We start from the raw sequence: 26,880 nt of genomic DNA on the forward strand, positions 1-26,880 counted from the left end.
CCTCTGCTGTTAGTCCCGACTTCCGGATGCTTTCAAAGACATTCAAAGGGTGGATCTTCATCGGTAAGTTGACGTTGTTTACATTCAAAAACACTTGCTGACACATGAAAAATTACACATCGGGTTTTGAGGGGAAAGAAAGAAAAAAAAAAAACAAGTCAGTTATCTCTTGTTACTTTTGAGTTGCTGCTGCGCTGTTGCATTGTGGGATGAAGCAGAGCGGGCGGCTTCGAACTCCGCCATCTTTGTGTACTTCGGTGCGCCTGCCGCCGTCTTCACTTTGGCTTATCCTTCAAACCACAGAGCTACAAAGAACATCATGAGAACACGACAAGAGAATGAGCGCGGACGCCGTTCATCCGATTCACTGCCCGCCGCCGCCCCGCTGCACGGCACCTCCCCGACAGTATCGGAACAATCAATGTGCATGCTGCAGCACGGCCCCCCGGGTAGGATGCACACAGAATATAAATACATCGAAACACATATACGCACGCACCAAAATAACAATAATAATAATAATAATAATAATAATAATAAAAAAAAAAATTATATTTAGATCCGGTATCAGTAAGGTGACACCCAACAGAAGACATGAGAAAAAGGACTCCAGATCTTCCCAACAGTAACAGATGTCAAGAGGAAGTGTGAAGACAATAGTAGTGTAAGAAAAACCCAATCGCTGAACTCTACCGCTCCGTTCACGAGACGCCCTTTTACTCCGTGTAGTTTTTACCTTTTTAGATCCAATTGCTTTGCGACACAAAAAGAAAAAAAAAATGACACTATTTTCTGCAGGCGTTCACTCGAGAAAAGAGAAGCACGCCCTTTGTTTTGAGAACTCGGAACTCACTGAACATTTCACGCAAGAACGAAACGCTATTTAACTCTGGATTTCTGGATTCTGCAGAATTACAGCCTCGAAGAACATGAGAAATTATTTTACTCTATTTTATTCATTTTAAAATGAATAAGATGTTTTTTTTGTTTGTAAAATTTGCCGTTCGAGGGTATTAACCGGTAAAAAAAAAAAAAACTCCATCTTCCAAAATTCATTTCTTCGGCGATCGAAAATAGAGCAAAGTAATTTCTTTTTTTTCTCAAGTGAAGAAATTGCCTGTTTAATATATAAAAAAATCCCTCTTCACAGTGAGAATAACCTCATGTAGAAAAACAGACGCGTGTGTTCGAGTGTGCGTTGCTGCTGTTTGGCAACGGCCAATTTGAATCTGCATGCATTGCAATCCCAAGCTTTTTTTTTTTTTTTTTTTTTTTTTAAATCATCTTCTGGTGGTGGAGGGAGGGCGGGGTCATGGTTATGGCAACCTGCATGTAGAAGCTATTCAGTACATCAAATTAATCACCACATAATAATATTATCATTATAACCAGGACTCCGGTGGGAATCCATGAACTAGATATTCAGACGATTCCTTTTGCCAGTGTTTTAGAAGCTGAGAACATGAGCGATGTTATCTTGTGACGTTATACAGCAGTGTAGTGTCTTTTTCTTCCAAACGCAGCCCGGCGGAGGACCGCTTCGATCACGGCCCGTAAAAAAAAAACAAAAAAACAAAAAACAAAACAAACATCTCATCATTAAAATTCATTACACAGGCCTGATAAAGTGTATTGACATTCTTGGAGGAGAGTAAAAAGTCAAAGCAAAAGAAAAAAAAAAAAGAAAAAGAAAGAAAGAAAAGCAAACCAGAGCGGCACCGAAACCCCCCCACGGGACCTCAGAGGATGAACAGAAAATTAAAAAAAAAAAAAAAAAAAAAGAAAAAACGGAAAGGGGGAGCATTCACCAGGAACACGAAACAAGGGGACACAGTAAGACGAGGCGGCCTCAGTGCACACGTCAGACAGCAGGCTGCGGGAAGGACTTGCTGGAAAATGGTTGCCGCTCGCTAGAGTCTCGTGGATCATGTCAGCAGCCGACTGGGAGTCTGCGGTTTGATGTTGCAAGGCCGCTGTCAGCTGTTCGGCACAGAAGAACACGCACACACACACACACACACACAGGCGCACATGTGTTAATCTCCGCTGTCGTCATCGCGAGCGTTGTTCACAGTTTTTTATAATTAAGCCTCGCTCGACACGTCCATGTGTCTGGATGTGACCCGCGGTGTTACACTTCCTGTCCGATGATGAAACGCCCGGCGGGCGGTTGAGTGTAGGTGATGACAAAGTCACGACGTCTACTGCCAACATCGCTTTGGCTTAGACATGCCTGGCCGGGTGGAAACGCGCTGGTGGACTATCCTCATATCCTCACCGAGTCAGGTGCCTCACGCACCGGAGTGAAAGGACATTTTCGGGTCAAAAACTTGACGTGGTCGGCAGGCTATTGAAATTGGACATTGTAATGAATTCATTGATACATATTTAACAGCATCAGATAACCATTCCACTCGCCGGCCCATGTTAACATCCCGATAACAAATGAGGAGGGGAGAAAAGCCTCTCTCAAATGTGCACCCTCTAGTATTTTATATGCTTTCAAACACTCACACGCCTTCACATATGCAGAGCACTTTTAACGCTTTGAATAGTAGCTCTCCCTAAGGCAGAAAAATGGTAAGATGTGGAATCCTGTCAATTATACAGAAAGAGGGGAGAGTTAATCATCCCATCATAAGCAAGTCTGGTAGATAAATATTTCGGGCAGCTGCGGCTTACAGTCATTTCCATAAAAGCTGAGCACGGGCCAGACCGGCTACGGCGGCCAAACTACTTTACACAGGAAATTGCATTCCATTTGTAGTTAACCCTAAATGATTCTTCATCCTATTAATTATTGATGCAAATGGAATAAAATAGGCTGCACAGGACATTCATCAATTCATCCAGAGCACGCCCTTTTTTTATATTTATCCCTTCACTGCAAAGCGGGGACTAAAACAAGCACGAGACGGCGGATCGATTTCGAACGGCTCAATTATTTGAGTAAAGATCGGGGATCTCCGACGGGAAATGACAGCTAGTGTGTATCAATAAGCTATCAATAAGCGATGAAGTGTCCCCGTTTTGCGAGAAAAGGATCGGTATGCTACCTGTAAATTACAAAGCTTTCACGCCTCCGCGTCGAAATTTTTACGACGCATTTATTTTTCCGATAAGGGGTATTTGTGGAGGACCCCCGTCGTCACGCCTTTCTGTGTGCGAACCGGGAGCAAATACCGAAAACGGACCCGTCTCAAGATCAACAGCGGTGAAGGCGTTTGTCCGTCTTGTGTTGCCGGGACTAGGATTGCCTTTCGGCGGGACTGACAGCACCCTTTGGAAAGCATCGCACAAAGATGGAGAAGAGTCTAATAAGCAGCCCGAGTCTCTCTCTGGAATCTTGTGGGAGGTGAGTGCCGAAGGAAGACAACTGCATAAACCTAATTAGGGGAGCTCTCGGGGGAAGAGTGGAGTACAGAACGTCAAAAAATCCAAACGGGGTGTTTTTTTTCCCGGTGAAAACTGAAAGAACCTGACAATGCCATGAAAGCAAAATGTACTGTTTTTGTTAAGATCCCTTGAAAGAACATAAAACAAGCCCCTTTTTAACAAGAAGCAGAAGAAATTAGAGGAATATACAGGGAAAGAGACTTCTGCAGCAGATATTTTGCAGGCTGCACATTTCTTAAGTGGCATCAAAGAGATGCCCCATACTTGGCAGCGCTTTCATAAAAACCTTCGGGGGACAGAGACACGCTGGCGTTGTGGCCGGTTCTATCTCGGTCCAGATGGAAACACTGAGCGGGACGACTGGCCGCGGAATAAAAATGCTGCTCCGGGAGCCGAGAAACCAACTGCAGACAGAGCGGAGCTTGTGTTATTAGCCGGAGCCGTTGTGTTGACACATCTACTTCTGCGGGGATCCATCCCACGATGTTACCAGACAAAATCTGAGGCTTTCAAATGGCGAAAAAAAAAAAAAAGAAGATGCCGCAGCCATATCACAGTTACAGTCTCATTCAATAATTTAGTAGTTGGCTGTTCCTCTTATTAGATCCACAATCGGTTGCTGCTTTCACTGCTGTGCTCAGTTGTCTCCGAAGCCTGGAACTAATGGACTCTAGCATGTGTGCCACCGCAGGCAAGGACGCACGGCCGTGCATTTGTTTGGCCAAGCTTTGTTTTGCCGCCTGTCAAGGGCCAAGATTTGAAAGGCAGAAATACGTTTCAGCCACTTCGCCGAGCGCCTCGGTAAATATAGCCAACTCGGTTGAAAATCTAAGAAAAACTGCAATGTGAAGCTGGTGTTCTGTTTAAGGATGAAACTCGAACAGAAATGAATACGGTATGATTTGGAAGCTCTAGTCTTTCTTCCAATATTGATTATTTTGTAAATGTTTAATCTGTTTTTGTTCATGTAGAAAACAGAAGATACGAAATCGGGTATTATGACTCTACGATTCCAGTAAACTTGCGGCTGCGTGACTTCTTCATACACTTTTACCATGCGGGCTGAAAGCATGTGCAAATGATCCCTGGTGACCACCGAGTCAGCGGGGATCCAAAACCCACCGTCCAACACGCTACCGACATGGACTCACATGCATCCCATGATGGAAGCAGATGCTGCTTTTGTTGCCAGGCGGCACAGTTTCACAGGGAAGGAAGCGAGCTTGGTGTTTTACTGCGAAGCCTTCGGAATACATTAGACTGATGTTGTTCTCGCAATCTAAGTTTGTAGCGACAGCTATTATCATCCAGAGAATACGGAGACAAATATTACACATATTGTACAATGCATTTTTTAATATTGAGGGAACATAAAAATGTTAAGTCAGACTCGAGGATTTATAAACTCCCGGCCCTGTGCAGCGCTCTGTTTTATTTATTTACGCTTAAATATTAATGGTATAATGAGATTCTAAGATTTTATGCGCCAGAAGATGAAAACCCACTCTTACCTGTGCAAACTTGACTTTACGCAAGTTTGAACTAACAGTGCGGGAGAAGGTGGAAGTGTATACAAAGACATCTCCTGAAAGCTAATGCCATTCACTAGCACGGCGTTATTTAACTTGTGATGAAATATAAATGAAATGGGAGCGTCTGACCGGAGTGGATGCGCTCGGCATGCCGAGCAGCGGACGTGGCCCGGCTGTCCGAGTGATTGTTTTCCAGCATCCCGTAATTCGGTGAAACGAGGAGCCTAATTTTTGTCCTTTCAGAGCATTATGTCTTTTTATTGGACAGTTAAGAGCCAGAGAGTCGGGAAACGACGCGTCGCGGGCAATCCGACCAGCCGGGAACGTAAGCGCTCCATCCTCGGGGGGATTAGGTCACGTGGTTTTGGACTCTAACTACCATCAATCATTCAGCGGCCTACGATGTATCAATTAGTGTCGGCGAAGCAAAGAAGCCTGAACTGACAGAATGGAAACGTTTCTGGGGATCGCTGTTGTTACTGGAAGACAGCGCAGGTCTAATAAAAGATGCCCGGGTACATCACCGGCAGCCTGTGTCCAAGACCCCCACATATGGATGCTTTTTAAACCATCAGTTTGTAAACAAACAAATCGGTCAAAGCAAGTCCAAGGATCATGGTTTGGATTCAATCGAGGTGTTGCATGTTTGTCTTAATAACTGTCAAATGGTTTGTTGGGTTTAAGTATTCCAAGTGAAAGTAACTAGAATAAAGTTGGAGGAGCTTTTTTTTTCCCACAGACTTTTTGTGAGCCGTTCTCCTAGACAGCTGAAAAAAGTTGTTTGGTGCAAAAAAAACAAACAATTTACAACGTTACGACAACGTGGATTACTTAGAGCTACAGGGAAATGGTGTCTGCTGTTGAGTTTTCCTTTTAAAAATCTATTTTCATGGCCGTTTGTTGATCTGTAAATAAAACTCGAGTGGAATTCAGTAGAAGTCAGGCTAATACGCCCCTAAAATGAATGTATCTTTCTTTCTTAATTTAATACTGGCCTAACCCTCTTGTTTTCTTATTTAATTGTGTTCTGATGCGTATGTGCTTAGAATTACGCACTTATAGTTACAGTTTTCATTAGACCACTGCTATTTAGTGTGTCTATTAATAGCCCAAAATTAAAAATATATGGAGCAGTTTGTGGTGAAACGGAAATGCATGCGGTTTGTTGCTACTCGCACACTTTACTGTGAATATAAAATATCGTCACGGCGGATCTGTCTGTGTTGGAAAGTGTCAGAGCGGCACGTCTTACCTCTTTCATAACTCAACTTGTGGACCCCGAGTGCCGTTAAACATTGTGATTGTTCTCCTCCAGTTTTTTGCTCTCCTCAGACGTCCCCATCTCCTCTCCGGTCTTCCAGGTACCTTGTCTGTGGAGAGAGTGGAGAAGTTTAAAAAAAAAAAAGTGTGACGCTCGTCTGCCCTCACCTTGTCACCACACACCCCTCACATTCATACTGCCGCTGCTGTATCTGATGAAGTGTCATCCTCGGCGGCTTATCTCGGCTCTGACATAGATGACCTTTCTAGGGCAGACCGGAGTCTCAGTCACTCTATTGTCAGAGCCGTTCAGATTGTAACCCTTGACCACGTTCCAGTCGATTATTATTCCAAACCGGCTCTCCCAAGTTACAAACCTTGCACTCTCCCTGTGTTTGGAATGCAGCGGGTCAGCTACCGCAGGCTTGAGCTCAGACATGAAATTTAAATGTGAAATGCAAATGCCCTCACCTTGTATTCTTCATGTAGAGCCAGTAGATGAGCGCCACTGCGGCAGCAACGATGAGAAGCACCACCACCACGCCCACTATGAGCTTGGACTGGTCTTGCTCGTCCTGAGGATCGGCTGTAATTGTAAAATGCGCCGTTACCGACACATACGCGCAGGGTTCGTACAGATCTCCAAGGAGATGGTTAGTAGAGGCGAGAAATCCCACACCAAAACATCCCCCGGTAGGTTGTTCCCTCTACTATTGGGGGCTGCGAAGACTCGTTACCTGTTTGTACTTGCTAGAAGCTAATTAGGCTTTCATTTGTTGACATTCATTCACATAGCAACTTTTTCAGTTTGGGGTTTATGTTTAGACTTCAGACTGTGGTTGCTTTGGGCGGCGAGCAGCCGCGTTGCCTCCAGCGCTGTTTACATACCGCTGAATGGAAGATCAGCGGCGTACGGGACGCCGTTGTATATTTAAGAAGGGTGGGGGTGGTTTCTCAGCGAGATGCAGCACGCCTGCTTACTGTTTTGACGTTCCGCCGTCTGCCTGAGCCTGACACATAATTAACGTTCAGTTTTCTCAGGTAGACGCAGCTGCGCGACAGTGACGGACTTTTAAAACAGCAGGTGCGTGGAACCCATCACCGCGGTGAATAATTTATCTTCGGGCCCAATTTCTCATTTCAATTAGTGGCTACACCGACTTGTCTTTGACAAGAATTACAAGCGGCAGGTGACGGGAGATCGTGCGCGGCGACATCTCACTGATATCAAACACCCGCGTGTTTCTGAGCGACAAAAAAATAAATTACACCCCAAAAAAGAAAAACAACCTATTAGCTTCAATGACCCAGCAAGAGGTTTTTTTTGTGAGATTTAGAAAAAGAAAAAAAACAAAATAGGAAAATTCCATCGCCGACAATATGTTTGGAGTGATTTATCATCTTCATCCAGTGCGAAGGTGGCTGATTATTGTACATTTAGTCCCAGAGGTGGTGATGAAATAGCAAGAAACAAAACATAATACACTGTAAGAAAAAGAATGGTTTGAGGTTTCAAGTGTAAAATGGCTTAATTAATTCCTATAAGAGATGTGGGAACCAATTAAAATTCAAGTGTGTAATATTGTAGCAATATCAATTTTCCAGGGTAACTGTTTTGTACAAAAAACATTTCCAAAAATGTTTCGGTTTTAACAACCGGCTTTACAGGAGTGGGGATGTTGCTATTTAACATTTATGACTGATCATTTTTCATCTTCCTTCATAGAGTGGACCAAAGGGATTGGGACACCCTTCCCCCAGATTTACCAGTCCTTGACTGATATCAATTGGTCCCGCTTTTGAAGCTACGAAGTAAAACGGCAACAGGTCTTCACGACTTCCCGTAGATTCAAGAGTGACATTGGGTTGTTTCACCTGTTAGTGCAGGATAGCATTTGAGCAGGGTGTTGGATGGGGTAAAGGGCACAGGCTGGTTAAGTTCAGCTCATGAGGCTTGCTTCAAGTCATGCTCGAACTGAAAAAGGCCTCCAAAACTGTCCCTAAGGTTTGAAAAAATAGAATTCTCCGCATTACGATTTCCCGAGATTACCAAGAAGGGGCCTTGTCTGGACTCGAAAGACAATGTCTTATGATAATCCCCCTCTCACACCGGGGATCATCCCCTCTCGCACCAAATTTTTCAGGCGGACCAGAAATATTCCGCTGTTGTGCGAAATCCAATCTCCAGCAGGCCGTCTGACGGTAAAGCACGATTCGTCCTCCTGTTTGCGCTGCTCCTGAGTCTTTGGTCAACATTAGTACATTATGTATTTGAGCAAAGGAGGAAGTATGAACTTTGAAATGCTTCTTCTTTACCATATTGGCTAATTTAACTTCTACAAACTGCCCTTCTGATGAGAGATGAGATGAGAACAACTTTATTAATCCCGAAGGAAATTGTTGTGCCAGAGTTTCAAGTAAAAAACATAACAGTAATAATAAAGTTACAGTAATAACTGTAACTTTGTGATCAGAGCAGCCTGTTCTTTTACAGATGCTTGTCTGTAAAAGGAATGATTACTGAAGCTCACTGTCCTGATTTAATTGTTTAGAGCTGTCCAGATCATTTTGTCAGTGTAATTTACGAGGGCATATTTAGGGAGTGATAGCGTAGAAAGAGATGACGCGCTGCAAAATGTCCAGCCGGAGAAACGAGATACTCCCAGTGCGAGACGCCCTTAACACTTTTGAATTTCTATCTGAGACTCCCATTCTTAAAAACCTCTTTTAATGTTACAATTTTCTCTCTGTTTGTTCCAGTATTATTCCAGAGCAGGAAGGGGAGATTCAGAAACATTAACAAACGTTTTGTAGCAATAGCTTTAAAAAAATTTAAACATTGAAATTACACAATGACACACGGTTCCTGTAACTCTTTGACAGTTGTGGTTTTTCTTTTCTGGCCATGTTGCTCAGGAAGTAAATTAAATTTCCCCCCCAAACATCCTCCGATTGTTGTAGTGAAACATTTTGTTATGGTAAACACTCAATTTCTCCGGAACACTATTTGAAATAATAAACCTCCTTTTTATTATTTTTTAGATACACTCCAGATAATGTTCGACGACTCCCGAGCCAGCGTCGGACACTTTAACTATATTGCCCATGTCCTTTGTTTTTAAATGGATATAGATCTGCCGATGCTTTAAACCGGGAGACATATGCTGAATGAATAGCAGCCCATTATCCGTAAGACAGGGGCTACTATTCATTCCAAGTTTAAAAGTTCAACTGTTAAAAGTACAGCGGGACAACAGATAGTTCTGCATTACATTACATTACATTACAGTCATTTGGCAGACGCATTTACCCAAAGCGACTTACAAAACGTGCAATTCAGTCACCGAAGAGCCGAAGTACCAGTAGTCGGAAGTCAGAAGTGACCACTCTACCAAATATCCATTTCAAAACCATTAACATACATTCCTTTCTTTTTTTTTTTTTTTTTTTTTTCTCTTCGGGGGAGCTAACTATGATTAGTGTGGCAGTGCTTGGTGAAGAGGTATGTTTTAAGCTCACGGCGAAAGATAGGCAGCAACCCCGCTGTTCTGACCTTTTTTGTGGGTTTGTTCCACCACCGAGGAGCCGAGACCGAGAAGAGCCGAGACCGATTCGATCGGCGGCCGGGGGCTCCGAGCGATGGGGCGGACGGTCCCCGAGAGGCGGCAGATCGGAGGGGACGGGTAGGGACATGTGGCTTGACCATATCCTGGAGATAAGACGGGGCTGCCCCGTTCGCTGCCCGGTAGGCGAGCACCAGGGCCTTGAACTTGATGCGGGCGGCTACCGGGAGGCAGTGTAGGGACATAAGAAGGGGAGTTGTGTGGGAGACTTTGGGACGGTTGAACACCAGGCGGGCTGCCGTTTTTTGAATAAGCTCCAGAGGCCTGATGGTCACCGCTGAGGCACCGGCAAGGAGCCTGGATGAGGGGCTCATGATTGTGTTTAATGTAAAAACCCTCCGGTGCTCTTGATAATGTGTCTAATCGGCTCCTGGGAGTATTATTGGTTTTAGTGATGTCTTCTAAATGAAAGAGTCCTGATGGAGGACCTGAAGTGCAGCACAGTTATGTCTGGACGTGACATGACATGACATCAGCATGTGGCTGATTTGACATGAAAACGGGCTCGGCAAGAAAAGGAAAGAAAAGGAAAGTAAATGAAACAAAATCTTACCTTTCCCCTCATTTTCCTCCCCAAAAACTGAAATCAAACATAAAATCAATTAGAAATCATAAAAAATAAAAGCCAACAAAACACATACACACACACACACACATGTTTGTGTAGAACACATGAAAACAAAATGAATCCTGGTTTGGAGAATAATGAGCCATTCTTTGCCATGTTTTAGGTGATTCTTTTTTTTTCCTCTTTGTTTCTTTCGTCTTCCTTTTTTAACAAACAACAGGCAACATTATCTTCAAAAAGCAACAATTTGCTGCTCTTTCAGAGCATATGCCAGGCGGTGGCTTTAAAACTGCAGGAAAGAAAGGTTTAGTGCCCCAACAAATAAGGAATCCAGCCAAACACACACCAAAGTGAAGGAAGAGCAGACCTAAGAGAAGGGATGATTATCACAGACAGAGACAGATGCAATGAGCAATGGCACAGCATGTATGCACCAAATGAAAGGATACTGCTGTAGCATTCAGCATTAGGCTTTGATGGTCTCGCTCCTTTCATTTCACATGCCTCTTTTCACACCAGCATCCACACGAGGAATAATGTGTAGCTTCTGTGTAATTGCCGTTCTTTCCCTATAGTCATTTAAAGATGCAGTGTGTAGGATTTTGTGCGGTCTAACAGCAGGAACCCGATCAATGGCCGTGTTTCTCTCTGTATCCCATCACATGAAGCAAAGACTTGTTGGCGTAGATAAAGACATTTTCATAGATAGCAGGTTGCATTTGCGGTGCATTAGCAGGATTACCTTGACGGTAACATATGACGACAAAATAAATGTGTTTTAAGTAGATATCTATCGATGACGACTTCGAGGCATCCTCTCATTTATTATGTCAGACTTCACAAAATAATCTTTACGCACACAGAAAATTCAACAAAACCTGTAGAATCGTGCCCGCGAAGCATGCGGTTGAATAAGACCGAGACAGATAGAGCGCGGAGTTGAACCTGATCCCGCTCGTGAGATCTTTGGACGACGGCGGAGCGAGGGAGGAATCTGAGGAACACCGGCGCAATCTGCGTTTCGTATCGCGAAGACACGGCACGGTAATCGCCGCCGTCGCTGCGATAAACCTCTTTCAGATGCGTGAGATGAAAGAAAATCACCAGCAGGCTTTGTTACACATCAGACGCGCCAACGATGAACTCTTAGCCGCAGGTCAAATATTCCACAGGCCCAAATTACCGGATCCGTTCCTCGGAGTTATACTGGTAACTGTGTGTTATGTGATCCATTAGCTCAGTCCGGGCCTCCAGACCACAACTTCTTCAAGGAGGCTTCAACCGCTCAAAAGACTTATTTCATCTTTCCCTAGTTTGAGCAATTTTGGGCAAATACTTCCTTAAGGGTATGGCTGATGTTTTCTCACTCTGCATAATTTGTTGTTAAACTTTAAATTTATGTTTTCTTAAATACTTGAGAGGCCAAATTGTAACAAATCATAAATAAGTAAGTCTCCATTTGCTTACTTTTTATTTCTCCCAACCCTTTAACAGGCGGCTATATGTTCACAGAGTTACGCAGTGAAGGATTGCAATCTGCACTGTCATCACTTGATGTCACTACATCCTACACGCTGTGCCTTTCAATGTGAGTTGCGCGTCTCCGTCATCATCCAAACCCATTGATTTGCCGCGTGACTTCTGTCATGATTTATTTGATCGAGAAAATGACCAAAGCGGTGACTATTAAGCGCTCTTTTCAGCTTCTCTGTGAGATCTGGCCTTCTTCCAAATCTGTTAAAACCGAATTAATTCTGGGGGACAACGTCGCAACGATGCCTGCTGCAAACAAATCACTTGCTTCGAAAAATGTTCTATGTCTCGTCGAAAACAATGAATTTACACACATGCAAACAACCTTGAAGTGAATGGAAACATGCAGTTAATAATCCTTACAATTAACTATTCCTTTTACAGAAAATAAAAAGGCATTTCTTTCTTTAATTACCAGCGATGTAGTGATGTTGACTTCAAATACTCCAAACTACAGTCATTGTCTGAACCAGGCTCTCTATTATAGAAACTTCTCAGAAAGACTTCGCACAACAAAGTCTGGCTCAGGCTCTCAAATGTCAGAAATATGAGCTGTGTGTGTTTCAAGAAGTCAGTTTGGTTTACGGACTTCCTGAAACACAAAGAAAAATAAAAAAAAAATTAAGAAGCAATATGAAGGACAAGGGCTCCTGCTAAGTTTGGCTGTGCTGGGATGTAACTGCTCACACAGTCAGCTAAAGTCTACCGAGGCGAAATTTTCTGCGGAGCCAGGAGGCCTTTTACATTCATGACCTGACCTGTGGGCCACATAAATATGATGCCTCCCTCTCTCTCTCCCTTCCTCCTTTCCCTTGTTTAATTGGCTCCACTTCTTCTCCTCTTTCTCCTTTATGTACAAATGAAAGAACATTAATGAGCCATGTGGTTTCCTGATCCGTGTTCAAATGCATTGCACATTACTGGCTTCTGGGTTCACGTCGGTGCTTTTTTAGGATTGCTGACGGTAAACGTGGAGAGAACTTGTGCTTGGCTCGCTGCTTTTTGTCACAATTCAGTCACAAGTTTTTTTCTTTTTTGTTTCTCCTTGCCAGAAGAATCTTCCAGTGCTTAACTTTGAACTTGACGGACTAATTTTCTTACATTAGTATCATCATCAGCTGTGAATGATGGATAAAACAAGAGCGGCGCTGATTTGAGATGCAAACTAATCTGCCCCTGATTTTCTACTCATCACATCTTGTCAGACGTTGTAGGAGTGAGTAGTGAAAAGGGGTACAGTGGGGTTGCTGGCTCTTGTCAAAAAACCAGAGGGATCTATGGAAGACCTTAGGTGGGGCTGTTTTCATCCTTGTGGGGCCCTCTAAGCAGATTTGGGCTCGCTGACCCGCTGTGCACATCAGATGTGAGATCTGTGAAATGCTGGATGGCATCCTCTTAGTCTAGAGGTTTCCTGTTCTCTGTTAGTGTCTTTGCTATTTCCCATTGGGCATTATTTGCCCTCTGCCTCTCTGGATACCTTAAAGTATCTGCACGATGAAAGGATGACAAGCATAGTGTCCTGCCATAGTTTGTCTAGAAGATGATTTTGACAAAGAGGTCCGCGCTCCTTTCTCGGGGCTTGTGAAAGTACAAGTGATCCTAATGACAAATGACATGGGAGCTTGGAAGCTGGGAACAGGGGGCTGGGTGGGAGGAAGGGTTTACCCTCAACTGTTAGCTGGTCGTTGGCTCATTCAAAGGTACAGCCTGTTAATGATTTGTGAGAGAGAGTTAGAGAACCCTGAAGAGAACCCACATGTCTGCGGCGAGGACAGTTTGACACCAGAACTAATCATGCAGTGAGGAGAGAGTGCTGGCCGCTGGACCAACAGCCCCAAACCTGCCGTTAAAAATACATTAAAACAAAAGCAAATATATATTGTCAATACCACGGTACATTTGCTTTTTTGCACGGTTTGCAATGGTTTTCACAATTTGGGATAATGCAAATAATTCACCTGCCTCCGTCACAGAGAATAGTAAAAAATATTTGCAAGCCCAATCGAGAATTTGAAGTCATTTGGCGGGATTTCAAATCCAATGTGTCGATGTTTTTATTTTTCATTTTATGTATTTATTTATGTATTCATTACTCCTCGCAGATCACTCTTGAGAGCAGCGCCTGTCTGAAGCGGCAGCTACTATTCAAATGTCCTTTGTTTTCTCTTGCAAAGACAAATACCACAAATTGCACAAAACCAAATTCACTCAAACTTAACCAAACATTTAAATATTATTTAAATGTAGTCCAATTACAGTAGTCTGTAGTCCAAATATAATATCTGTGGATGTTTGTACAACAGCCGCAGTAAAGTTTGTAATACATCTGCAAAGAGTAAGATTTTTCCAAGGAGAAAAGCAACTAGAAATCTGATGAGAAAAGAGATCAATACCGAGACTGTTCAGTCAGCATCTGTGGCACCCTGTTCAGATATTAAAGGTTTATGCCGAATACCTCGTCGTACACAATGACCCAGTTTCAATAGGTATATCTTGTCTGGTTCGACAATAAAAGATATCTCTCACACAACCAAAATGAAATGCTTTTTACTATAGAGACACAGCGTGGAATTTGCTCTATTAAGCTGGTGCTGTTCAATATAATGTCTTTTGTTAGAAGAAAATTGGTACAATAAGCAATCATTTACTAAGGTCTGTCAAGTAATTGAATTCACGCTGGCAGCAGCACAAACATCAGGTCCATTTATTTCAGACAAAACTGAGCTGCAAACAACCCGATGTGTGCATGGTCAACATGGGGATCGGCTCTGTGTCACTTTATTTACGTTTCATGTTTTAATCCCATTTCAACCCCCCCCTCCCCTTAATCTATGACTGCATTCAGGATTAGGCTTAAAATGAATTTAGCAACTGTATCCATCTGTTTTTGGCTAATGCTACCCTATTAAGTTAATAAATAAAAAAAATGAAGGCTGAACTGCAGGGAGGGAGAGAGGAATACTTGATTTATTCAAAGACTGCCAGTTCCCCAGTAAAGAGAGGGAGTTCTGCACCCCTACGAGGGCATTTCTCCGGTAATAATATTTGCAAATCTGAGCGGGGATCTGGGTAACATTTTCTCAAACTGTGCGTGAATCATCAGATTTGTTATTGAGAAAATCCTTAAATTTCAAGGACTGTAAAAAAATGTTTACTGTGCTTCAGCGTTAGGTTCATGAACTGTTGAGAAATGTAAACACACACAAAAAAAACACATCTGTAAATATTTACATAAAATATAAATGTATGCCCGTACATTTCCATGTATATTCGCAAAAGTGTACAAATAAATTCAAATAATATGGTTGGGAAGATAAACTGATTGTAGAGAGGGTGTTTGCGTATTTCAAGACGTGTAGAGCCTCACGTCGTCCACTGGACTTTGTCAGACCAACATTGTCAGATGTATCCATTTTGCTAGTCAGCTCTCAGCTGAAGGGGAATGAACACATCAAACTGATGCACTGCCCTAATTTCATATAGCACCATGCGTATGCTTCGGCTTGAGCGTGCACTATGGTGGGAGCCAAGTGACATAAAAGTATATTCTGCTTTAAAAGTGAGATCCACTCCCAAAGAAAACTTTATGAACGTTTGATGTCACTCGGCTTAAAAATTGATATCAGCCAAGAAAGCAGTACCCAGGTAAATGCTAACACAGATCTGTGAATGTGTGTTTTGAATTGTATGTGTAAAATGATCCAAAAGTGTTTACCTATGGCTGTGTATGTGTTAACAGATCAATATTTGTGCATGTGGAATTGTGTTTTCTATACAGCTGTCTAAATGTATAAATAATTGGATAGTTGAAATAAATGTATCTAGTACTGAAAATGCATAGATATAATTTGGGCAAACAGAATGCTTCACAAACATTTGCAATTGGCGTGCTTGTCTTCAGCTCTGGCGCAGCAGATGTGCAGAGTAATTCACATGAACAAGACAACTAATTTAAACTCCCGCCTGGATGTAAGAAAATACTTCAACAGGCATCCACTGCTGTCCGCGCACATTCACAATCTGACAGCTTTTAGGCGGAGACTGAATCATTGTGACACCGCGCTCCATTTACATTATGCTAATAATACCGCAGCAATTACAGCCTCATACACCTCTCTCACTTGCTGCAATTACAAAAATAAAGCCAATCAACGAATAGGTAGGAAAAAAAAAAAGTGCATGAACTTACTAGAAGAGACGCTGATGGATCTGACATCATCTCCGAAGGTGTTGCTGACATTGCAGTACACAGTCAAGTTCACTTTGGGGATAACGGTGATTTTATGGGTGGCCTTGCCATTGATGTAAGACTTCTCCTCCTTGGGGCAGAACAAAAAAAAAAAAAATCAAATAAAAATAATACAAGCACAAGAGGAAGAGGCTTTAGAAATATTTGGCAGCCTCTTTAGTTGTGCACACATCATCAACTTAGTCGATTCCAGGACAGTCAGTATATTTTTCGACAGGTGGGGTGGTGAGGAGAGCGATAATGGGAGGAACATCAGACAGGGTTTCTAAACTCTGCAGACATGCTGGGGAATTCTGACAGTTCAAACCGCACTGCAAACTAATTTTGAATGCAGGAGTTACCGCATAATATTGCCTTTTTTTTTTTTTTTTTTTGCTAAAAAAATCAGAAAAATCAAGTAAGAATATTAGAGCATTACCTGTTGATGGTAAGACTTGGAGGCATATCAGAAAATCTAGGTGCATAATTTATCAAAGTGAATGATGCTCTTTATGGAGGTTGAATGCCAGCCACTCAAATGGCTGGTTGGGTGAGATTTCCTTGACTTATTTATAACTTCAGTCGATTCAAATATTTAATGCTGCCTCAGGGGGGCACAAGCCAGTGTCTTTTTGAGCTAGTTCCATGGCCGGGTAAATCCAGAGGGTTTCATCAGAAAGGGAATCTGGCGTTAAACTTGTGCCCGAACCAAACATGCAAATCGAACATAAGACTCTCGTACCGGATCGGTTGAGATGCCGATTAACAATGACTGACACTGGTGCCAATGGCCTACAGGGTACCAGTTGAAATTGGGCTAATGTAGGTCGAAAAAGGAGTACCGTATTTTTTGGACAATAAGTTGCACTTTTTTTCATAGTTTGGCTGGGGGTGCAACTTACACTCTGGAGTGACTTATGTGTGAAATTATTGAGCTCTCTTTCTCTTATATTAGTCTGTCTGTGTCTGCGCGTGTGTATTTAATATATCAGTGATCGTCACAAAAACACATACACATGCCAACCAATCAAAATTCAGCGGGGGCGGGTCATGGCAGAGGTGTGTTGTGAAAAAAAGATGCTACCTGCTACTTCTGAACCAATGAAAATTGATTATTTCAACATTCGCGGTAACTTAAAAAACAACTAAGAAGGGCTTAACAAAAATGGCACCGAAAAAAAATCATATTCTGCAGGTTACAAGCCAGAAATAGTGAAATATGCAGCCGAAAACAGCAATCGAGCAGCAGAAAGAAAGTTTGAATTTAGTGAGAAACTGGCAAGGGACTGGCAAAAAGCGGAGGTTACTCTTACTGAAATGAAGGAAACTAAAAAAGCTAATCGGGGCAAAACGCTAGCTGGCCACAGCAAGAGGAACAAGTCAACGCATGGGTGCTTGAACAACGTGCTGCCGGGAGAGGCTTGTCAACAATACAGTTGCGTCTTCACACCCAGGTAGTTGCCAAGGAGATGAATAGAAATGAGTTTGCGGGAGGACCTTCCTGGTGTTACCGCTTCATGCAACGCAATCACCTCTCTATCAGAGCAAGGACACCATCCTGTCGGGATCCAGAAAGGCCGGAATAATTGGAACTGCAAGTGACGATGACTCTGACGTAACCGACATACCAGTAGAAGAGGAAGCGGCGCATTGTCTACTTTCGGAGTTGCCGGAGTTGTTCGGAAGTGACACAGAAGAAGAAGATTTTGTTGGATTTAGTGATTAAGAGTGACACTCATTCTTTGGTTGTACCATGTGCTATATGCTAGAGTTATTTGAATGACTCTTATCATAATATTTTATGTTAACATTGCCAACCAGGCACGTTCTCAGTTCGTGGTTTATGTGTCATATAGGCTATACTAAGCTATACTTATTCAGCCTGTTGTTCACTATTCTATTTTTACTTTAAATTGCCTTTCAAGATGAAATGTCTATTCTTGGTGTTGGATTTTTAATCAAATACATTTCCCCATAAAATGCGACTTATACCCCAGTGCGACTTATATATGTTTTTTTCATCCTTCATTATGCATTTTTGTCTGGTGAGATTTATAATCCGGAGCGATGTATAATCTGAAAAATACGGTAAAGTGCGTTCAGAAGCAGAGAGGAGGCAAGGCAAGACTCTGGGACTGAGAGTAAGGGGAATATTGGGATAATTACATTAAAAGCTAAAAAGTTGGTTGGCATGAGGCAGAGAAGGAAGGTGGCTATACTGTGAGTCCAGGAGACAAGGTGAAAAGGCAGGAAGGCTAGCAGCGGAAGTGCAGGTTTTAAGCTGTACTATCATGGTATTGATAGGAAGAAAAATGGAGTAGGACTTATCTTGAAAGAGGAGTTTGTTAGGAATGTTCTGGAGGTGACGTGAGAGTCAGACAGACTGATTACTCTGAAGCTACAAATCAAAGTTGTGATACTCAATGTCTTTAATGACTTTCCCCACAGGTGGGATGTGAGAAAGAGTAGAAAGAGAAACTCTGCAGTGAGTTAGATGAAGTGAAGCAAATATCCTCAGAGATGAGAGAATGGAAATTTGTGCATACTTCAATGGACATGTTGGTGCAGGCAAGAGAGGTGATAGTGAAGTTCTGGGTAAGTTTGGTATCCAGGAGCAAACACAAAGACTACTTGTATATATTATGTAATCTAAGATTGACCAGTGACTGCAAAGTAGGAGTAGGCGAGGGCGCGGCCAAAACGACATAGGAGGGTGGTTTGCCTGGTGACTCTGAATGAGTCAACTGGCAAACCACGATAATGAACAATAAAAAGGACAAAGGCAAAGTGGGGGATGAAATGGTGGAAGCTGAAAAGGGAGGAGCGTTGTATGGTTTCAGGGAGGAGTTGAGAGGAAGCAGTCAGAGAAAGTTTTCCAGATGACTGGACAACTAAGGCTAATGTGATCAGGGAGACAGGGAAGTACTTGGTGTGTTGTCTGGACGGAAAGTTGATAAAAATGTATGATGACTTGTATGCTAGGTTGGACAGTAGGGAGGGTGAGAGTGATTTTTATATGCTGTGATTTTATTCAGGTTGGCATAACAGAGATAGAGATGGGAAGGATGTGCAGGTTCACGTGATTAAGAATGGGAAATGTATTGACAGGCGCCAGGTGAGCAATGGGAGGAAGGAAAGAGTACTTTGAAGAGCTAATGAATGAGGAAAATAAAAAGCCAAAGAGGTGACTATTGCGGATCATGAATTAGCAGAGTGTTAAGGGTGAAGTGAGGAGAGTATTGAAAAGGATGAAGAGTGGAAAGGCAGTCGATATAGATGATATACCGTTGGGAGATTTTAAAGTGTATAGGAGAGGCAGCAGAAGAATTTCTTGTTAGAGTATTCAACTGGATCTTTGAGAGTAAGGCGATGCCTGGGGAATGGAGAAGTGTGATGGTGCCCATTTTTAAAAATAAGGGATTTGTGTAAAATTGCGGCAACTATAGAGGAATAAATATGATGAGCCATACAATGAAGTAATGGGAAAGATTAGTGGAGCACTGGTCAGCATTTGTGAGCAATAGCATGGTTTCACAGCTACAAAGTATAAAACAGATGCAGAGAGAAGGTCAGAGGGAGCTGCAATGGGCACTTGTAGACTTAGAAAAAGCATACAACAGGGTGCCAGGAGAGGAACTACGGTACTGTGTGAGCAAGAGTGGCAGAGAAGTACAGCAGACTGGTGAAGGACATGTGCACGACCTGTGAGACAGTGGTGAGGTATGCTGTAGGTGCAACAGAGAAGTTAAAGGTGGGAGTGGGAGTCCATCAGGTATCAGCTCTGAGCCTCTTCTCCTTTGCAGCTGTGATGGACAGGCTGACAGATGATATTAGACAGGGATCTCCATGGACCACGATGTTTACAGAGGAGATTGCGGAGAGCAGGTGGGGAAAAATCTAGAGAGGAGGAAGTATGCCCTTGAAAGGAGTGAAATGAAGGTTAGCAAGACAGCGAGACAGAATACATGTGTGTGAATGAGACTGACCCAAGTGGAACCATGATGCTATTGGGAGTGAAGATAAAGAAGGTGGAAGATTTTAAGTACTTCGGGCCAACAGTCCAGAGCAATGGAGATTGTGGCAACGAGGTGAGGAAAGATGTTCAAGCATGTTGGAATGGGTGGAGAAAAGTGTCAGGGGTATATGAGATGCAAGACACTAATGAGGCCAGCAATGCTATATGATTTAGAGACAGTGGCAATGAGGAAAAGACAGGAAGCAGAGCTGGAGGTTGCAGAGATGAAGATGAAGACGTTCTCTTTGGGACAGGATCAGGAATGAGTTTGTCAGAGGGACAGCACATGTTAGATGTGTTGGAGATAAGGTCAGAGAGACCAGACTGAGATGGTTGGGACATATCCAGGGGAGGGAAAGTGAAATATTGTTCGAAGGATGTTGATGTTGAATCTGCAACTAGGCAAGAGGACTAGAGTAAGACCAAAGAGAGGATTTATAGATGAAGTGAAAGATGATGTGAAGTTAGTCGGTGTGAGAGAAGAAGAAAGATATAGCAAATAGGGTTAGATGGAGGGGGTTGATTCGCTGTGGTGAACCCTGAAGCCCAAAGAAAAGAAGAAGAATGTAATCAATTATTCAAAATGTCTTCATGTTAAATATTCATCCCTCTATATTTTTTTCTTTTTGTTGAACACTCTTTATGGTATCATCATATGCAGCATTGTCTGCATTGCCATTGATCTGTCAAAGCCAGGACCAAGCCTTTCTGAAATAATGCCTTGGCTGGCTCTTTTTTTTTTCACTGTAATGCTTTGGGACCAAAGTAACACAATTTACATGTAAATCATTTTCCGCTCCCTCCTGAACATAAGGTTCAACCTTAGGAGACAAATGGTTATGTTGTAGGGCATCAGTGACATGCAACTACTGTATCTGCAGCATTCATTGCCAATTCAAGCTGCGTCTCCGCCATGTGTTGTGAGTTTGACATCTGGGAAATTGGAACCATTTATCAAGTGTTTGCCTCAACAGGACAATTAAGTTGTGTTAAGTGCAAAAATTATACACACTAAGGCACCACTGATGCATTAGTTCAAACAGCTGGCTGTCAGCAAGGCAGTTCACAAGACACAAATGACAGCGTCCGCTATTGAGCACTATGACTCAAAGCAACTGCGCTGCTCTGCGCAGGGCACTGGCACAATGGTGGCATCTAAGGAATGAATAAGAACCTCTATCCCTTAGCTGCCGTTGTAAACTGTGATGAATCCCTGGACAAGACCGCACTGCAGTGTTTGCTGTTATCTCACTTCCTTTTCTGACATATGGACACGTTACTGCTAAGATATAGATATACAGGAAAACAACATACATTTGTGCTGTTGACGCTCCATTGAAAGTAGGGTTCTGGCACAGACTGAGCCTCGCAGGTTAGAACCTTGTAGTTTGCATCATCGGCACGGTGTTTAGTCAGACTGGTAATCACTGGCTTTCCTGGTGCAAAGAAACAAAATTATTTCATAATCCAATCATTTTAATAATGTGCATTTGCATTTCATCAAGTTCAAATAATCCATAAAATTCAAACCTCACTCTTTTACCATGTACAAGATTAGTGTTTAATACAACAATTTGGCCACTTATGCCTACCCTTGACACTTCAGGTACCAATGAAGCCAAAATAACTGTATTAAAATAAAATCACGATATAATCCCAATGATTCAACTTGTAAGAATAATTGAGGTATTAAAGTAAAGAATAAATTGCAAAATGTTAAGAGGTTTTACAGGGTCGAGGAGGGACAATTTTTAACAATTATTCTTTCATTCATTATGAAGCAGAAATTTAATGTCTATTGAATAAATTGGTTTATATATCAAATTTCTAATATCCACTTGCGCGCGCGCACACACACACACACACACATACACACACACTTAGGAACAAAGTTACAAAGTTCTGTCCGAACCTAACTTTCAGTCACATATTCATATTTGGAACCCAGTATTTTTTTGGCCAAATATTCTAAAATTCAGATTGGATCTGTTTACTCTGCACCTAAACAAACACGCTCTTCTTTACCTTGCACAACCAGCTCAAAGCTCCGGTGCTGCACAAGGCCAGCGATGGATGCTTCACATTCGTACAGTCCTGCATCGGCGTAGGTCAACTTGGAAAACTCAGGCTCCTTCACCGCCTTTCCATTCTGAATAAGAAAACCAATGTCAGCCAGAGTTTACTGAAGCAACTTTGATTTCTCTGTTTAAGATGATTTTGGATTTGAAGAGTTAACCATTAAGAATAATAAATCCTCAGCATTATTTGACTCTTTGTGCAGTATCGCTAATTTCTAATACTGTATATACTAATAAAAATATAGTCACTGAGCCTGATTTCTTTATGGCTGTAGAAAACAGTGTTTTATCTCAAAAAAAACAATCCCTCTGTAAATGTAACATAATTTGTCTTCCATGTCAGGCCGAGCTTTCTGTCACAGAGCAGAGGAAGGGTTCCACACTACTGTGCAGCCCCGGAGGTGCTGAGGAAAAACAAATACGTTTTGGACCTTGGGTCGGCCAATGTGATATAAGTCTTGCAACCGGGCAGCCAACGTACTCCTGAGGAAGTCTCAAAAATCTCCTTTTGAGTAGCTTTCCCAGTCGCCATATGTGTACGGTCGGCTTTCTAATACTCTTCTGTGCACTCACCCAACGCCTGTGCACTTGCTTCTCGTGTTTGCCAGGTTTTAAACGGCCGACTAATCGCAGACTTCGGAATAAAGATGTTATCTTTTCTGAATAGCAAATAGCAATGCAAAATCGATACCTGGCGTTCAAGGGATTCAAATTAAGTAATTTGCTGTTACTCTGGTGCTGGCTGAACAAATGCCTGGTGATATACTAGAAAATTAAATGACCGAGGCACACAACTTCATGTTTTGCTGCAGCTCTGGTTGTGATTCATAAACTGATGCTGTGAGAAAAATGCCCGACAAGGCCAGGCTGTAAGTAGCGCTCTTAAACACTGTATTTACAAGTTAAACCAAGGGCAGGTCATTAAATTTACTAAATGACAACATTTCATGTGACAGTAAAACAAGATCGTAGGCAGTTGGCAGAACCTTTTTTTCCCCACTAAGACAATTTGCAGACACTTCACTTCTTCTCCTCCCCTTTCATCCAAACACAAACAGCCCGGTACCTTGGTCCAGGAAACTGTGGCATCACTCGAGGCGCTCTTCTCCATTTTTACAGACAAGGACTCCCCGACTGTCTTAATCACCTTCCCTGTTGGACTCAGACTCAGATCCAGGTCTGAAAAAACACCACAGAAAAAAGTACTGTTAGACTCAAGTACAGATAAACATCCATTTTGTTTTGCTAGCTCTTATTATGGGTCTAAAAACATTTCCCCTGCATTCTTTGTAGGACACAAATCCCAAGGTCAACCTCCACAGATAATTGCCTGCTCACAATCTTACTTTCAGATGAATCGAAATATATATTGTTTATTTTATATCAAGAAGTAAATGTGAAAATTTATTCATGGGTTTCTACACAACATCGGTTGTTTATTGTCCTTGTCTGCGACAACAACACTAAAAGCTTAAGGGGGGGACCGACAGTATGCGTCTGGTTAATGTGAGTGTGAGCGTTTGCGGGGGCATATTTGCTGCTTCAGCTTATTTTCAATGCAACCGATAAGCTGCGGGGTTCTATGTCTCAGGCCGGATAAGACAGTAATGAGATATTTATAGACGGTTGATTTTGAAAATATGGTGACACTGACAAATACATACAGCGAAGACGACTTTGGAACTTCCTGTTATATTTTCAGAAGAGGCTGGTTAGAGCCTAGATTGTTGCCAGTTCATTTATTTAATAGGAACGCATTTTCTAATGATCACCCACATTATGTAATGAACAGCTTGAACGTACAGCGTGACAGATTTACCCACCTTCAGATATCATTAGACCCATTGAAGATTGGATGCTGCGAAATGAGCTGCACTTTATGATGATTAAAAGAAAAGAGCTAAGGCTAATCTACGTAAACTATAGACAATGAGAATAGATGTTATTTTTTATGTATTTAAAATATTCACACACCCCATCAAAAAAAAAAAAAACAAGCAATTAAATGTAAGTTGAAGTTAGGCTACTAAAATTACTCCTATGAATCAGTGTCTGCTTTTTCTGTTCGATCATCTGATAGTGATTTCATTTGTTGCGATCCCTTTCTGTCATTCCCGATCAGGTTGAGGCTCAAGGATAAGTAACTATGGTTACCACCATTGTGGTACAGAGACACCCCACTAACACACTAACCCTGCCTCTGGCGTAGGGTTAAAATTAATAAGAGCATATGAAAACAGCTGCATCATTCCTTGAAGATCGCATGGAAAAAGGGCGGGGCGGGGGCGACTGTGGAAAATAGCCGAGATATCTGCGGCTTCTGTATAAATGGACTCCTCGTTTAGGAGTGTCTCAGTTGGACGTCCTTCTATAAATGCAGATTATTTTTAATGTGAGCGCTTGATCGCTCTGGCACTGGTTCCAGGGAGAATTAATGATGTTTTTTGGCAGGAAAAGGATCACTCAAAGAGGTGCCGAATGTCAACTATCACAGGGGGAGCCGTCAACTTGTACAGGAGGGCTACATTTTCGCTGGCCGGCAAGCCGGAACGACAACAACTTTCCCTTTCGGATGGGGTTTATTCCCGTGGCACAAACAAACCCGCGCTCCCTAAAATATCTTAAGCAATTTCCAATTTAGAGTACTATTGTTTTTTCTTTCCTCGGTCACAAAGTCCATTTAAAAAGTTGGGTGTCGGACAACGTTATGTTTTAAGAAGTGTGGAATGTGCTGAAAGGGTACTTTGGGATGAAGGGGGGGGGCAGACTTATTTTTCATTACAATCATAGTGCCCATTTGAACTGAGAGCTCAGAAACATACACCTGGGAAGAGCGGAGTAATTGCTTGAGGGAGTGCTGGTGGATGGTAGGAGGGAAAAACAGCTTATCGGTTGCCTGAGCTTCTGGTCCACCCAAACACTTTGTCACTTTTGCTTACTCGATGTCAGAAATTTCTCATTAGTTCTCCTCCTCCCCACCTGGCACTACACACATGCTGCTCTGCCAGGCTGGGCTTTGAAAGTTTAAATTTGATTACCATTACTCTGCTCCCATGACTTTATTTACAGTGAATAAAAGTGAGCCGTTATATAGCAGGAGCTGAGAAATTCCTATCAAAGAGGAGGGAGCATGTGTGCTAAGGCTTTGTGTCAGGAGTACTTACAGCTAACAACAATGTGCTGGGAGGCCTCAATTTTCTCGTTGTCAGCCACAGAGCATTTGTATTCACCCGCGGCGTCTCTGCTGATGGCAGTCAAAGTGTAGGTGTCCGCATTTTCCGACAGAATTTTCTGGCCCTGGTGGGGAGGGAGGAGTCGGGGTGGGGGATAAAATATTATTTGGAAATTATTTCAGGAAAAAGGAGGGGAAAAGGGAGTTAGGATGGAACAACACACACGTAATCTGGCACAATGACGGCCAAAAAAAAAAAAAAAAACAACAAAAAAAATCTGCTTGCTCTTGGAGAGCCAGTCCCCGAGTCAAGATGTGTCAAAATGTTTGCACTGCTAATATTAAAATGCTATAAGGCCTTCTTTTCCTGTTTAAAAGGGACCATAAAAGCGCCGGCTTCACCTCATTATGCTTTCAGTGTTTAAACCTTTCTTTCATCTCACACTTATTGAAGCAGATTTATTTCCCTGGTTTTTCAATCTGTCAGGGCGACAGGCACCATCAACACAAAGGTGTGACTCAAAAGACCAAAAGGGGAAACAGTTCTTCACAAAGCCATTCTCGAATGCATCAAAATGTTATTGCGTACCTTATGAAAAAAGGATTAATCTGAAAAGTTCAACGTTTCCCGTGCAGAGAAGAATATTTTGACTACGCACGATTGCTTCGACAGAGGTGCCACAAACAGCGCATTTAGTCTGCGCGCGTGTGCGTAGTTCATCTGTACTCCAGCGTGTCGGTGAATCACAAAGGAATTACAGCTTCAGCCTCATCATCCGAGTGGGATATTTTGCTCTGATACTGCCACGAAACAGAGCAGCACACTTGTCTCAGCTGTCCCAGCTGTTCACCTTCAGGAAACCACTATGAGGTGACGCCTCACGCTGCCATTCTGTGCTACTGTACAGCTACACCAGCAGCTACCATCTGTCTGCCCCGGGGTCTGAGTCTCTGGTTAATTCACTGATGTAGCAGCAGTGCGCCCCTCTTCTTTCACCGTCTGAGCAGAGTTACAGCTCCAGATATAGTGCTGCTACCTGCCGCCTCCCTTTGTAAAATTGTTGCCTTGTGTGTGTGTGTGTGTGTGTGTGTGTGTGTGTGTGTGTGTGTGTGTGTGTGTGTGTGTGTGTGTGCATGTGCGCTGCTCCAAAAAAAAAGGGAACACTTAAACGACGAAAATTTAATCCAAAGTCAATCACACTTATGTGACATCAAACTGTCCACTTAGGAAGCAACACTGATTCATTTTAACTTGTTTTAAGGACATTACATCAACATTGGATCACCCTGCAGTGTTTTTCTACTTTCATTTGGAGTGTGACTCCAAATCCAGACCTCCTTTAATAAGAATATTTCATTCAGATCTAGGATGTGTTATTTTAGTGTTCCCTTTATTTTTTTGAGCAGTGTATATATATATATAAATCAGAGAAGTAATGCGGGCCTTAACTGGGCCAAGTATTCATTGCCATTTC

General features: G+C 42.5%; 1 protein-coding gene across 2 annotated transcripts in view; it reads right to left on the minus strand.

Moving 5' to 3' along the window:
• Positions 1-1,252: 1,252 nt before the first annotated feature.
• The window catches only part of alcama (activated leukocyte cell adhesion molecule a), a 95,882-nt gene continuing 70,254 nt past the window's right edge, over positions 1,253-26,880 (minus strand). The window contains exons 8-16 of one of the 2 annotated variants that reach the window (XM_086160674.1): positions 25,398-25,530; positions 23,300-23,412; positions 22,181-22,304; positions 21,470-21,591; positions 16,102-16,231; positions 10,365-10,391; positions 6,660-6,774; positions 6,181-6,298; positions 1,253-1,980 (exon numbers count right to left, since the gene is read on the minus strand). In XM_086160674.1, the coding sequence (XP_086016800.1) occupies positions 6,217-6,298; positions 6,660-6,774; positions 10,365-10,391; positions 16,102-16,231; positions 21,470-21,591; positions 22,181-22,304; positions 23,300-23,412; positions 25,398-25,530 (846 nt within the window). In that variant the 3' untranslated portion in view covers positions 1,253-1,980; positions 6,181-6,216. The remainder of the gene's footprint in view (positions 1,981-6,180; positions 6,299-6,659; positions 6,775-10,364; positions 10,392-16,101; positions 16,232-21,469; positions 21,592-22,180; positions 22,305-23,299; positions 23,413-25,397; positions 25,531-26,880) is intronic. The other variant, XM_086160675.1, reaches the window with a different exon arrangement.

This window comes from Fistularia commersonii, chromosome 15 (genome assembly GCF_037954325.1).
Source record: "Fistularia commersonii isolate RoL2024-O1a breed Wild chromosome 15, RoL_Fcom_v1.0, whole genome shotgun sequence".
Lineage (NCBI taxonomy): Eukaryota > Metazoa > Chordata > Actinopteri > Syngnathiformes > Fistulariidae > Fistularia > Fistularia commersonii.